Genomic DNA, 15,159 nt, shown 5'->3' with positions numbered 1-15,159 from the left:
TCCATCTTTGCCCGTCTTTCTTCCAGGGCCGAGGACTCTGGCTGTGTACTGGCCGGAGCCGCATGCGCACGGGAGCCACCCGTGAAACGGCCCTTCCTTCAGAGTGCATGCACCAATGGCATCATCAGCACAGTATACAATAAGTGACTGGACAGAGTGGTGGCTGTGGATGTGGTATACTTGGATTATGCAAAAGGCACAGTTCCCCACACATGACTAATGTGTAAGGTAAAGTCTACAGGTTTGGAAAGATCAATTTGTAAATGACTTAAAAACTAATTCAGAGAGTAGTGGTTAATGATTCTTACTCTGAATGGTCTAAGGTTGTCAGTGGTGTACCCCAAGGTTCAGTGGTGGAACCCTAACTTTTTAATATCTTTATAAATAATATAGGATCTGGGATTAAAAGTACCATTTCTGTCTTTGCAGATGACAAGTTATGCAGTGGAATAACGTCTTTACAGGATGTCTCCAATTTACAAGTCAACCTCAATGCTCTGTCTAATTGGGCAACTAAGTGGCAGATGAGGTTTAATGTTGATAAATGTAAAGTTATGCACTTGGGGGTAAGAATATGCATGCATCATACATACTAGGGAGAGTACAACTGAGGGAATACATAATGGAAAAGGATCTGGGGTTTTGGCAGATCATAAGTTCAATGATAGCATGCAATGCCAAGCTGCGGTTTCCAAAACAAGCAAAGTCCTTTCTTGTATTAACCACTTAAGGACCGCCTCCTGCACATATACGTCGGCAGAATGGCATGGCTGGGCACATCCACGTGCAGCTTCGTGACCGGGACCACGAGACTCGCGGACCTGATTGCCGCTGGAGTCCCGTGATCGGTCCCCGGAGCTGAAGAACAGGGAGAGCCGTGTGTAAACAAGGCTTCCCCGTTCTTCACTGTGGCGGCAGCATCGATTGTGTCATCCCTTTTATAGGGGGACACAATCGATGATGTCACACCTATAGCCACACCCCCCTACAGTTGTAAACACACTTCAGGGAACACATAACCCCATTAGCGCCCCCTGTGGTTAACTCCCAAACTGCAACTGTCAATTTCACAATAAACAATGCATTTTAAATGCATTTTTTGCTGTGAAAATGACAATGGTCCCAAAAAGGTGTCAAAATTGTCCGAAGTGTCCGCCATAATGTCGCAGTCATGAAAAAGATTGCTGATCGCCGCCATTAGTAGTAAAAAATATTTTTTTATAAAAATGCAATAAAACTATCCCCTATTTTGTAAACGCTATAAATTTCGCGCAAACCAACTGATATTGCGATTTTTTTTACCAAAAATAGGTAGAAGAATACGTATAGGCCTAAACTGAGGATTTTTTTTAAATATATTTTTGGGGGATATTTATTATAGCAAAATTGTCGCTCTATTTTTGTTTATAGCGCAAAAAATAAAAACCGCAGAGGTGATCAAATACCACCAAAAGAAAGCTCTATTTGTGGGAAAAAAAAGACGCCAATTTTGTTTGGTAAACACGTCGCACGACCGCGCAATTGTCAGTTAAAGCGACGCAGTGCCGTATCGCAAAAAGGGGCCTGGTCTTTTACCTGGTCCTGGTCTTAAGTGGTTAAGAGAGGTATGGACTCCAGAGAGAGAGAGATATCATTTTGCCCCTGTACAAATCATTAGTAAGACCTCATCTGGAATATGCAGTTCAGATTTGGGCACCAGTTCTCAAAAAGGATATCAGGGAACTGGAGAAAGTACAGAGAAGGGCAACCAAACTGATAAGAGGCATGGAGGAGCTCAGCTATGAGGAAAGATTAGAAGAACTAAATGTATTCACTCTTGAGAAGAGGAGATTGAGGGGGGATATGATCCACATGTACAAATATATAAGGGGTCCATATAATGAACTTGGAGTTGAGTTATTCACTTTAAGGTCATCACAGAGGACAAGGGGGCACTCTTTATGTCTAGAAAAAAAAAAATATTTAATCTCAAAATATGGAAAGGTTTCTTCACAGTAAGGCCTCGTACACACGACCGTTTTCCTCGACAGAATAGACAAGAAACTTGGTGGCAGAGATATTTTGCAGAGGAAAACGGTCGTGTGTATGTTTTTCATCGAGAAAACTGTCGAGGAACTAGACGAGGAAAAAAGAGAACAAGTTCTCTTTTTCCTTGACGGGAGTCTCAATTTCCTCGTCGGGCTGGTTTTCGACGAGAAACACGTTCGTGTGTATGCTTAGAAACCCGCGCATGCTCAGAATAAAGTATGATAGGGGAGCGCACCTTCGGTAAAAGTAGCGGTTGTAATGGAGATAGCACATTCGTCACGCTGTAACAGACTGAAAAGTGCAAATCGTCTCCTACCAAACTTTTACTTAACACGCAGTAACATGAGATTAGCAAAAGCAGCCCCAAGGGTTGTGCCAGTGGAATCGAACTTCCCCTGCCGTCGTATGTGTTGTACGTCACCGCGTTTGAGAATGAGGAGATTTGGTCTTGACAGTGTGTACGCAAAAAAAGCTTGTCGAGTTTCTCGACAAGCCTAACAAGGAACTCGTCGAGGAAAACTATGTGTCTTTTCCGACGAGTTCCTCGGTCGTGTGTACGAGGCCTAAGAGCTGTGAAAATGTGGACTTCCTCCAAAGGTGGTTCTGGCCAGCTCAGTAGATTGCTTTAAAAAAGATCTGGATTGTTTTCTAAATGTACATAATATAACTGGGTACTGACATTTATAGGTGAAGTTGATCCAGGGAAAATCCGATTGCCTCTCGGGGGATCAGGAAGGAGTTTTTTCCCTGCTGTAGCAAATTGGATCATGCTTTAATGTTTTTTTTTTGCCTTCCTCTGGATCAACTGGGGGTGAAAGATTGTGTATAAGGGATTTTTTATTTTTTTTGTTTAAACTAGATGGTCTTTTTTCAACCTGACTAACTATGTAACTATGTAATTATGAACTTCAGGAATATACAGCCTGCATCTGCATACAAGCTGGTAACAATTTTTGAGTATTTGAGAGTTCAGTTGAGTGCTCAAGAAGTTACAAACACACTGAATTTCTGATAGGATCAACAGATATCTTCTGTACCCCAAAAAATTAAAGTAATCTCCAAAAGAAAACGAATGCAGTCACCACCTCTCAGCATGGGTGAACTGCAATATATACTATAGTTAGGTTGTTCAGAAAGTAATGATGATTGGTTTGTTATGAGTTATCGCGCTTTGATTTGTATATAGACTTACCAATAAAGTTTGGTTTGCATCTGCACTGTCCAGTAGTTTGGTGACAGTTATTACTTCCACTGAGTGTTCCAGCTGTGTTGCAGCGGCAGGGTTGACAGCCATGTGGATTTGACTCGTGTAGGTTATAGAAGCCATCTTTGCACTGGTCACATTGTCTACTCCAGACATTGACTTTGCAGCTGCACTGGCCTCCAACCTGAACAACACCAAACAGATATGCAAATTAATACATGTCAGACCCTTCACGTTTCCTTCAAAAATCTAAAAAAGCAAATGGCTAATTCCTGACTCTGAGTGTAGAGGAAAAATGAAACATTTCCCATTATCTAAAACTGCTTGAGTATTGCATTAATTCAACAAAAACATCAACAGATATAATGGCATACCGTCGAAATAGTAAGTACACCCCAAGCCTCAGAAGCTGGTATTGCTCCCTTGTGGGCAGTTTGCACAAATGCCGGCCAGTGTCTGACATCAACTCTGTGACCTTCTTGCCACTTCTCCATGCAAAATTATTTTAGTTGCAAAATGTTTGAGGGTTGCCTTGCATGAAGTGTCTATTTTAAATTCTCCCAAAACATTTTAATAGGAATTAAAACAAGGCTATGTTTTGGTCTGTCCGTAACCCTCTTTCTTTTATTTGAGCCATTCCTTGGTGGATTTGCTAGTGGGCTTTGGATCAATATTGGGCTGGAAAATCCATTTCTGGTTTAACTTCAGATTTCAGGCTTTGTTCACATGTGTAGCCACTGGGCAGTAAAACCGGTTGAGCCATGAACACTAACATACAGCCGCTCACCACTGTACACCTGCAGTGGCTGTGATACTGTGCATGTTGACTAATGCAGTTCAATAGAGTTGCACTGCAATTTCCTATTCACCGCCTGTCAAACACCTCTGAGCGTGAATAACTTTACAGAGAAGTGGCAGTCCCTGCCGCACATGTGAATGAGCCCTTAGAGTGATAGCCTCATATTCCTATCATGTATTTTTTTAAATGATGCAGAATTCAAGTTGACTCTGTGAAAATGAAAAAAATTAAAGCGCCCTGTCCCGCTGAGCTCGTGCACACAAGTGAACGCATACGTAAGTCGTGCCTGCATATGAAAACAGTGTTCAAACCCACACATGTGAGGTATCACCAAGATCGTTAGAGCGAGAGCAATACTTCTTGCAGAAGGTACTTCTGTAACTCAAAACTGGTAACCTGTAGAAATTTTTAAACAACGCCTATGGAGATTTTTAAGAGTCAAAGCCTTTTAAGGGTCACAAGCGGGCGTTATTTTGAAGCATGACATGTTGAGTATCAATTTACTCTGCGTAACATTATCTTTCACAATATAAAAAAAGATTGGGCTAAGTTTACTGTCTTATATTTTAATTCAAAAAAGTGTATTTTTTCCCAAAAAAATTTGCTTGTAAGACCACTGCGCAAATACGTTGTGACAAAGTATTGCAACACCATTTTATTCTACAGGAAGTCTGAAAAAATATATATAATGTTTGGGGGTTCTAAGTAATTTTCTAGAAAAAAAAAATGATTTTAACTTGTAAACACCAAGTTTGAAAAATAGGCCCGATCCTTAAGTGGTTAAAATATTAAAAAGAAATGTACAGAGCTACAATTTAGTAATCACATTTTAATTACAATTGTATCAAGAAAAATTTTAATAGTAGAAAAGATATAAAATTATATAATATCAGAGTGCTGCACCAAGTGACGCCAAAAACACTGTGGCAACAGAGGGCAAGGACAATGATTAAGGAACATTAAGAGAGAGATTAATAAGTCAGGACTGAAAGAGCTGAAATGAATTAGATGTTACAGAGAGAAGCCATTGAGTGGAATTTTCAAGAGCTGACCTGAGAAAGATGGAAATATGAAAGGTAGAAGGATTTTACCCATGAAAATTAATTAGCGTGTTTAAAGTGATTTTTTAAATAAAGTTATGTAGTAAAACGGTGAATTGCACTCTTTTCTTGCATAATGTACAACTGCCAGCCAGAGCATATTTTACAAACTGATTTGGTGTATAAACTGTAGTTTAACCACTTCCATACAGGGCACTTATACACCTTCCCGCCCAGACCAATTTTTAGCTTTCAGCGCTGTTGCATTTTGAATGACAATTGCGCGGTCATGCTACACTGTACCCAAATGAAATTTTTATCATTTTGTACCCACAAATAGAGCTTTCTTTTGGTGGTATTTGATCACCTCTGGGATATTTATTTTCTGCAAAAAAAATAAAAAAATTACAGAAAATTTAGAATTTTTTTTTTGTTTCTGTTATAAAACATTGTAAATAAGTACGTTTTCTCCTTCACTGATGGGCACTGATGGTACTGCACTGACGGGCACTGATAAGGCGGCACTGATGGGCACCGATGAGCTGACACTGATGTGGTGGCATTGATGGGCACTAATATGCGGCACTGATGGGTGGCACGGATGGGCACTGATAGGCGGCACGGATAGGTGGCATGGATGGGCTTGGATAGGCGGCACACATGGGCACAGATAGGTGGCACAGATGGGCACAGATAGGCGGCACGGATGGGCACGGATAGGCAGCACGGACGGGCACGGATAGGCGTCACGGACAGGCACGGATAGGCGGCACGGCTGGGCACTGATAGGCGGCATGGATGGGCACTGATAGGTGGCATGGATGGGCACTGATAGGTGGCACAGATGGGAATAGATGGGCACTATTGTATGTGTTGTACTAATGGATGCCAATCAGTGCCAAACAATGCCTGCCAATCAGTGATGCCCATTGTGGGCACTAACTGGCATCCATTGCGGCACTGATTGGCATCCATTTTTTGTGTCCTCCTCATCCCTGGTGGTCTAGGGTGGCATCCTTTTTTTTTATCCCTGGTGGTCTATATGGCCATCCCTGGTGGTCCAGTGGGCATCCCTGGTGGTCCAGTGGGCATCCTCGGGGGGGGGGGGGGTGTTGATGATCGATCAGCACAAACCCCCCTGTCACAGGCGCAGCCGATCGGCTCTCCTCTACTCTGACAGCAGCGAGTGAGGAAAAGCCGATTACCGGCTTTTCCTATTTACATTGTGATCAGCCGTGATTGGACACGGCTGATCACGTGGTAAAGAGTCTCCATGAGAGACTCTTTACCTTGATCGGTGTTGCGGGGTGTCAGACTGACACCCTGCAACAACCCCCGGGGGCGCGCAGCGGCTCAGAATCCTGAGGACGTCATATAACGTCCAGTCAGGATTCTACAACCACTTTGCTGACGTCAATATGTCATTGGCGGGCGGCAAGTGGTTAAAGAGAGCTCTAACATTACAACATATGAGGCCTCGTACACACAACCGAGGAACTCGACAGGCGAAACACATCGTTTTCCTCGTCGAGTTCCTTGTTAGGCTTGTCGAGGAACTCGACACGCTTTCTTTGCGTACACACTGTCAAGACAAAATCTCATCGTTCTCAAACGCGGTGACTACAACACATAAGACGGCAGGGGAAGTTCGATTCCACTGGCACAACTCTTGGGGCTGCTTTTGCTAATCTCATGTGTTTGCGTGTTAAATAAAAGTTTGGTAAGAGATTATTTGCACTTTTCAGTCTGTTACAGCTTTAAAAATGTGTTCTCTCCATTACAAATGCTACTTTTACTCCCGTCTCATACTTTATTATGAGCATGCGCAGGTTTCTTAGCATACACACGCTCGAGTTTCTCGTCGAAAACCAGCCCGACGAGGAACTTGACGAGCCAATTTGAGACTCCCGTCGAGGAAATAGAGAACTTGCTCTCTTTTTGGCTCGTCGAGTTTCTCGACAGTTTCCTCGACGAAAATATACACACAGAAAAATATCTCCCAGCAAGTTTCTTGCTGTTTTTTGCCGAGAAACTCGGTCGTGTGTACGAGGCCTAACACTTATTGTTGAACTTACTATATGCAAGCTATATGTACAAATGTTATTATGATTGTACAATTGCTCTATTTTTGATCTTAAAATAAAAATGTTATTGACCAAATTTTTTTTTTTTTACGGTTGCTTGTTTTTAACCACTTTCCAACCAGCCGCCATAATTTTACTGCGGCAGATCGGCAAGATCCCGCGAACCACCATAGCTGGTGTCCAATGTGTCCACCATAATGTCGCAGTCCCGATAAAAATCGCAGATCGCCGCTATTACTAGTAAAAAAATAATAATAATAAAAATGTTATAAATCTATCCCCTATTTTGTAGACGCTATAAGTTTTGCGCAAGCCAAACAATATACGCTTATTGCGATTTTTATTACCAACATTATGAAGTAGAATACATATAGGCCTAAACTGAGGAAAAAATTGCTTTTTAAAAAAATTTAAATGTGGATATTTATTATAGCAAAAAGTACAAAATATTGTGTTTTTTTCAAAATTGTCTCTCTTTTTTGTTTATAGCGCAAGAAATTAAAATCGCAGAGATGATAAAATACCACCAAAAGAAAGCTCTATTTGTGGGGAAAAAAGTTGTCAGTTAACGCGACGCAGTGCTGAATCGCAAAAAATGGCCCGGTCATTGAGCAGCCAATTCTTCCCGGGCTGAAGTGGTTAAATAATGTCAACCATAGCATACTTACTGTAACTCAGGCCTCGTACACACGACTGAGTTTCTCGGCAAAAACCAGCAAGAAACTTGCTGGGAGATATTTTTTTGCAGAGGAAACCGGTCGTGTGTACATTTTCGTAGAGGAAACAGTCGAAAAACTTGACGAGCCAAAAAGAGAGCATGTTCTCTATTTCCTTGATGGGAATGGAGAAAATTGGCTTGTCGAGTTCCTCGACAGCCTAACAAGGAACTCGACGAGAAAAACGATGTGTTTCGCCCGTCGAGTTCCTCGGTCGTGTGTACGAGGCTTAAGAATGTTCACACTCCCTGGATTGCTCTATATCAAGCTATTAAAAATGTAAAGTTAAAAAAGGAAAACCTGAGTTACTGCCTACTGAAAAAATAAGTACAGAGCTTCATATTTATAGCTGGCTCTTGTTCAAATTTTGCCACATAGTGAATGCGCCACTTTATTCTACTAAGAATGTTTTCATGTGTCCCCCCCGCATTACTGTACAGATAAGTACCCACTGGAGTTTTGAAACAACGGAACCTCCAAGGTCAAATTTCTCCCAATCATTTGCCATCATTACCTTTTCACAGTCCTGACTTTTGTTAACAGCGCCTTCCTCGTTACAGTTGCAAGGCTGGCAAACGTCAGTGGCAGTGGGGTCGGCATCAAATTGCTGGAAAAAGTCATCCTTGCAGACTTCACAGTTTCTTCCTGCAAGAGATAGGGGTCACAAGCTTAATCTTCAAATTTATGAAAATGATCTGTGAGACTCAGATTTAAAGTCTTTGCTCCTGGGGGGAGAATTCAGATTTTTCACAATGTCCGTTTTAATGCACCTTTCGGCTCTACCTGCCAATGTAGTGATCCGCAGCATATGAAACTATGAACCTGTTTCAAACAATGTTTTACCTCATTTAACTTCCATCTGCTCTATAACCCAAAGTTGTGTCTCTATAAAGACATGCAGCATAGGGCCAATCTCAGAATCCAAAACTTTTCAGTTGAAACAGATTTGTGCTGTTTGTTTTTCTTGGCTGAAATAATCAAAAATAGGCTCCAAAATGGTCATGGCATTGTTGAAACTAAAGCCTGGTACACACAATGGGATTATCGGATGCATAATTGCCTGTTTTCTTTTTTTGCATGCTAGTCTACAGTACATATTGAAAATGAATAGGTTACTAAAGTATGAAAATTCTCATATTAACCTCCCTGGCGGTATGATTATTTCAGAAAAAAGGTGCTGAAAGCGGTACCAAGATTTTCAAGGAAATTTGGCGTTTTAGACTGTAGGTCTGTAATTCTTAGGAATAACTCACTTAAATCTGACCAAACAAGAGACTAGTAGGCATCCCGTGTATGACATTTAAAAAAAAACAAAATTATAAATTATAATATAATAAATAATTATAACAAGTAATAATATAATTATAATAAAAATGATTCAATAACGTCGCAGGGAACGGAGATCGGCGGCACAGGAGGACACTGTGTGAATCGAGCGAGTTCCCGCTCGCTCACACAGTGCGGTGGCATCAGTGGATCCAGGAACAAGGTAAGTAACTGTGTCTGCTGCTGCAGCGAGGCAAGCCCGAGTCTGATTCGGGGTTACCGCTTTTGGTATGAAAATCTCACCCCGAGTCAGACTCGGGAATACCGCTAGGAGGGTTAATACAATTTGGGAAGTGATGTAATGTACTGTATTGTATTTTCGGACAAAAACTTTACTGGTTACATTTTAACTGTACGATTTATTATCGTGGAAGAAAAGTTTTCATGTTGGTCCCTTCGGATCATTTCGGACGAAAGCTGTGTACTGTACTAATGATCAGATTACTGTACGATCTATTTGAAAGTGGTATTTTTCATACGATTTTTTGATCGTGTGTGCAGGGCTTAAGACATGCTTAAAGCAAACCTTGCAAAGGTGCAAAACTGATGCCGAGTGCGGCTCGCAGCAGGATTGTAGCGCATCCCTGTTTTGCTTTTCAGGGACGAATCAGGTCAAAATTTGGGCCTTAATTCAGCCGTGAAATGAAGCCAAAGACACACAGGACTCCTGTGCAAGCCGCTGCGCAGCTGTCACGGAGATATGTGAACCAGCTTCATAGAGAGCTGGTCACACTCTCCTGTCATGTGAATTGAAAATCCGCATCCAATTCATACTAGTTGGAGCCCAGCCTTAAAGCGGATCTCCCACAGCCATACGTTTTTTTTTTTTTATTGCAGTCATTACTTGGTTAATGTCATACTTAAACAGTACTCACTTTTTAGCTGCTTTTAGTCCTCCGCTTTCCGATTTCGTATGGAATTCTAACTTATATTCTCCCAGTACCGCTGTTTCCATTTTGCTTGTGGGCATGTGAAGCCCACAAGTACTAATTTCCGTGTTGCATCAGCATTCACTGCTCGTTCCGTCGAGCAGGGACGTCAGCTTCCGGGTTGCCATAACAACGGGCGGCGTCGTAATCAAAAGTCATCACCCCATTGTTATGGTGAGCAAAGCCCCGGTGATAAATACCGTACAAAGCATAGCTCAGTACGGGAGAGAGCTACAGCTACGTCACTTCCGTTTTAGGAAATAACACAATAACTCGTCCTGGGAGCAATGACAAAAGCTCCCAGGAGACATTGCGGTTGAAGGACATGACGAACTACCCGCAATTTACCCGCACAAGAGAGACAGGAAGCCAAGTGACAGATTGTGAAAACAAAGGTACTGTCACAAAAAAAAAAACAACATCCGTTCTGTAATGCATTCGGGTATACTATTTGACTAAGATAATGTTGATAAATAGGGTGGAGCTCCGCTTTAAGGTTGTAGTAGCTGCATGCACGTTAAGGTGCGTTGGGGTACCATTCAAAATTACTGGCACCGCACCAATAGGTATGGACCGAACACCCCCTAGTTTGGTTTGCACCAAAACATGCAAACAGGCAAAAAGTTTGAGCGAACCCTATTAACCCCCCTGGCGGTATTCCTGAGTCTGACTCGGGGTTAGATTTTCATGCTGCGATCGGTAACCCCGAGTCAGACTCGGGCTCGCCTCGCTGGATCCACAGGGAGTGTTTACTTACCTTGTCCCTGGATCCAGCGATGCCACCGCGCTGTGTGAGCGAGCGGGACCTCGCTCGATTCACACAGCGTCCTCCTGTGCCGCCGATCTCCGTTCCCTGCGACGTTACGACGCACGGGAGCGGAGAACGGTGCCAAATTCAAAAACTTAAACAAACACAATACATACAGTATACTGTAATCTTATAGATTACAGTACTGTATGTAAAAAATACACACACCCTTGTCCCTAGTGGTCTGCCCAGTGCCCTACATGTACTTTTATATAATAAAAACTTTTCTTTCTGCCTGCAAACTGTAGATTGTCCATAGCAACCAAAAGTGTCCCTTTATGTCAAAAATGGTTTTAGATCAGCTAGAAAATAGCAATAAAAAATTATAATCACTTGCAGAATTGTGCGATAGCGATTTGTGGGGAAATTCGTCATAAAAAAATAAAAATAATGACAGCGACAATTCTGCAACTGAGCAAACTTCAGTGATTTTGAGTTGATTACATTATTGAATAATTTTTATTATAATTATATTATTATTTGTTATAATTATTTATAATTATTTATTATATTATAATTTATAATTTTGTTTTTAAAAAATACCCGGGATGCCTACAAGACTCTTGTTTGGTCAGATTTAAGTGAGTTATTCCTAAGAATTACAGGCCTACAGTATAAAACGCCAAATTTCCTTGCAAATAATGGTACCGCTTTCAGCACCTTTTTTCTGAAAGAATCATACCGCCAGGGAGGAAGTTTATGGGACACAAACATTAAAAATCAAAAGTCCTCATTTTAAAGGGTTAAATGGCATTTAAACTTGCTCGCAGCTGTAATGTGTTGATGGCTTCCGGCAATATAGATACAAAATCAAGGAAAAAATTGGGGACTAATACGGGGACTACGGGACTTGTACGAATATTAAGCCAAAATAAAAATAAAAATATTAGCTTGGGTCCCCCCCCCCCCCAAAATCCATACTAGACCCTTATCTGAAGATGCAGCCTGGAGGCAGGCTCTCACAGCAGATCGCACCCTGCCTTTGGCCGATCATGGCTCTCACAGCAGATCGCGCTGTGATTGGCCAAAGCGTGCAGGTCAGATGCATGCTTAGGCCAATCAGCAGCCGTCAATGCACTGCGATCTCGCATTGCAATTATGGGGAACGCTCCGCCATGCTCAAATTTGTCGCAAGCGCCCCATATGTTCAGTTCGTCTGCGAACAAATGAACACCCGATATTCAAGTCGAACTTACAGTCGATTCGAACATCTGGACCATCCTTACACACCTATATTTAAGCACCATTGTGAGTTTTACAGTGATTAACATGCATGTGTTACCACAATGCTTGTGAAGTTGGTTTAAAGGTAAATTTAATTCACTGATGTTCTCCCTGGCAATTTTCAATATATCCACAGCACTAATCCCTAATAATGTACTGACTAATTGCAGGTAGACAGGAAGTGGCTGCAAAGAGGCTGCAGAATATCAACAGCACTGAGATGTAAAAAAAAAAAACAAAAAAAAGGTTAGATGCATTTTATTAAAAAATAAAAATAAAATAATAAAGTCAATTATTTAATGATACACAGTGCCTTAACAAAACAATTGCAATTCAGTTAGAATTTACATCTACCTTACAGTTTAACATCAGAACCTGTTACCTGTAGTATTGTGCAAGCAGTTTTCACACACTCCCCCTCCCCCTCGTCCATGGTCATGGGGGTAAGGGTCAGCAGTAGCATCATAATGACAACTGGATGAATGGTTGTAACACTGGCATGGCCTGCAGTTGAATGCATTCACATGGTCACCTTGACGAAACGGTTTGTCGTTGAAAAGTGGCAGGCAGCGATCACACTGGAGACAAAATTGGAAAATTAAAAAAAAAAAAAAGGAGAGAATAAGGAAAAGATATTAATTTTGGTAGCTTATTCATGTTCCGTTTTTAAGCTTATCTTCTTTCTTTCATGTGATAATTTTGGAAAAATATGGATTAACCAGTTTGCATTCTTAGGAAAAATTCAGTCGCTGAAGGAAATTGCCCGCGGCTCTTTATCCTTTTGAAAAATAGGGATTTACACCCTCCCAGGTGCTCTGAAATGACTTGCGCGGGTCACAGTATGCACACTCATACATATTTATATGACCCTTCCTCGTCTGTTGGCATCGCTTTTCTTTGAAGTTTGACCCCGATTGAGGCCCTTTTCTACCAAGAGGTTTCCCCGTAATGGCACAATAAATATTGTTACACTTAAAGGGTTTAATTTTTAAGTTAGAGCTGTTAGCATGGCTAACTAAAAAAGTTACATACCAGCTATAAAATGAACTAACTGCTGCAATTGTACCATAAATCAAATCCTGGCTGAATTCCCCTCCAGGCCAATCCCTTGAGGCACAGAAGCTGGAATTTGCATAAAAATACACAATGTATACTGTGGTGGGGAAGAAAAACAATGTCAGAGCGGACAGTGGTACTTGAAATTATAGAGAACATAATGTTGTAATTTACAAGCAATTAAATTAAATCTTTTATACATTTTAACACCTTCATAGCAAAATGTAATTCTTGATGTAATATTGCTAATGAAATTAATGCATCTCTTTCACAAAATCTCATACCTTAAAAACATTTCTACAGATCGATAATTTTTTTGTTGATGACTTTAAATAATGATAATAATAATAGCTTTCTTTTACATTACCTAATAATTGAAACTATTTCTGCAGTATGATAATTGTTAATAATACTTTCAAATAGCAGTAATAATGAATTTCTGCTACATAAGCTTAATTCTTAAAATAATTTCTACAGAATTATAATTTATGATCATTTTACATAATATTAAGAACAAAAATAATACTAATATTTTTTGGATAGAGCTAAACACTACATGAGATTTTGCGCTAAAAGAACTTATGTAGTATTTTTTTCTGAAATTGTAAATTTACTAAAACACAATTTTTAAATAATCAATTTTTTTTTCTTTTTTTTGTGGTAGCTTTAAGCCTCAGGCCTCGTACACACGACCGAGGAACTCGACGGGCGAAACACATCAAGTTCCTTGTTAGGCTGTCGAGGAACTCGACGTGCCAATTTTCTCCATTCCCGTCGAGGAAAAAGAGAACATGCTCTCTTTTTGGCTCGACGAGTTCCTCGACAGTTTCGAAGTCGAAAAATGTACACACGACCGGTTTCCTCAGCAAAAGAAAAAACAGCCAGTTTGTTGCTGGTTTTTGCCAAGAAACTCGGTTGTGTGTACGAGGCTTCATACACATGCTCGGTTTTCTCGGCAAGAACCAGAAAGAAAACTGCTGGCAGAGCTTTCTTGCCGAGTAAACCGAGCGTGTTTGTACGAGGCTTTCAGGTTTCTCGTCTGGAAATCTGGCCAGAATCTCAATGAGAAAAATAAAGATCCTGCTCTCTATTTTCTCTTAGAGATTCTGGTCGGCCTGTTTCCCATCGAGAAACCCGAGAGTGTGTATACTTACCTGTCGCCGTGGAAACCCGCGCATGCTCGAAATGACTTTGACGCATGCGCGGTAGCTTCCACGGCATAGGTAGGGTAAAGCAAGATGGCGGCGACGGCATCGAATGTGACGAGCGCACGCTCGTTGTAAGCGATGACGTCACCACGTTCTTGCCTTTCAAGAGAACCGCGGTTCTTTTGAAAGGTCTGTGTGTACACTCAGGCGGGAAGAGATTCTTGCCAAGAATTTCGTCAGGAAAAACAATGTTTTTTCCTGACGAGATTCTTGCCCGTGTGTACGAGGCCTGAGGCCCCGTACACACGGCCGAGGAACTTGACGTGCCAAACACATCGAGTTCCCGGCCAGTTCAGCCCTGAAGCCGCCGAGGAGCTCGGCGGGCCGAGTTCTCCCATAGAACAACGAGGAAATAGAGAACATGTTCTCTATTTCCTCGCCGAGGTCCTCGTCGACTTCCTCGGCCGAAAGTGTACACACGGCCGGGTTTCTCGGCAGAATTCAGCCAGAAACTCGGTCGGAAGCTGAATTCTGCCGAGGAAACTGGTCGTGTGTACGGGGCCTCAGTCTATTTTTTACTTGGTGTAATAATGCAGACTGGACTTGGGCATGGATTAACATCATGTGATATTATTATTATTATTTTTTTGGGGGTGGGGGTTTATTAAAGGTATGCCAAAAACTGTGTGTGCATATTTACCATTACATTTATTTAGTCAATGAGTAGGGGTATTATATATATATGGACAGAATCTGAGGTTCCCTTTTATTGTTAAAGAGTGCTTCCAGATTCCCAT

At 41.4% G+C, this 15,159-nt stretch overlaps 1 protein-coding gene across 1 annotated transcript in view; it reads right to left on the bottom strand.

Moving 5' to 3' along the window:
* USH2A (usherin) overlaps positions 1-15,159 on the bottom strand; it is a 1,018,338-nt gene that overhangs the window by 875,366 nt on the left and 127,813 nt on the right. Inside the window, exons 9-11 of the mRNA XM_040347840.1 lie at positions 12,541-12,736; positions 8,386-8,516; positions 3,221-3,416 (exon numbers count right to left, since the gene is read on the bottom strand). Coding sequence (XP_040203774.1) covers positions 3,221-3,416; positions 8,386-8,516; positions 12,541-12,736 — 523 coding nt within the window. The remainder of the gene's footprint in view (positions 1-3,220; positions 3,417-8,385; positions 8,517-12,540; positions 12,737-15,159) is intronic.

The sequence above is a fragment of the Rana temporaria genome, chromosome 4, assembly GCF_905171775.1.
Source record: "Rana temporaria chromosome 4, aRanTem1.1, whole genome shotgun sequence".
Lineage (NCBI taxonomy): Eukaryota > Metazoa > Chordata > Amphibia > Anura > Ranidae > Rana > Rana temporaria.
Note: the sequence above shows the minus strand (reverse complement) of the source record. Positions and strands in the feature narration are given on the sequence as shown.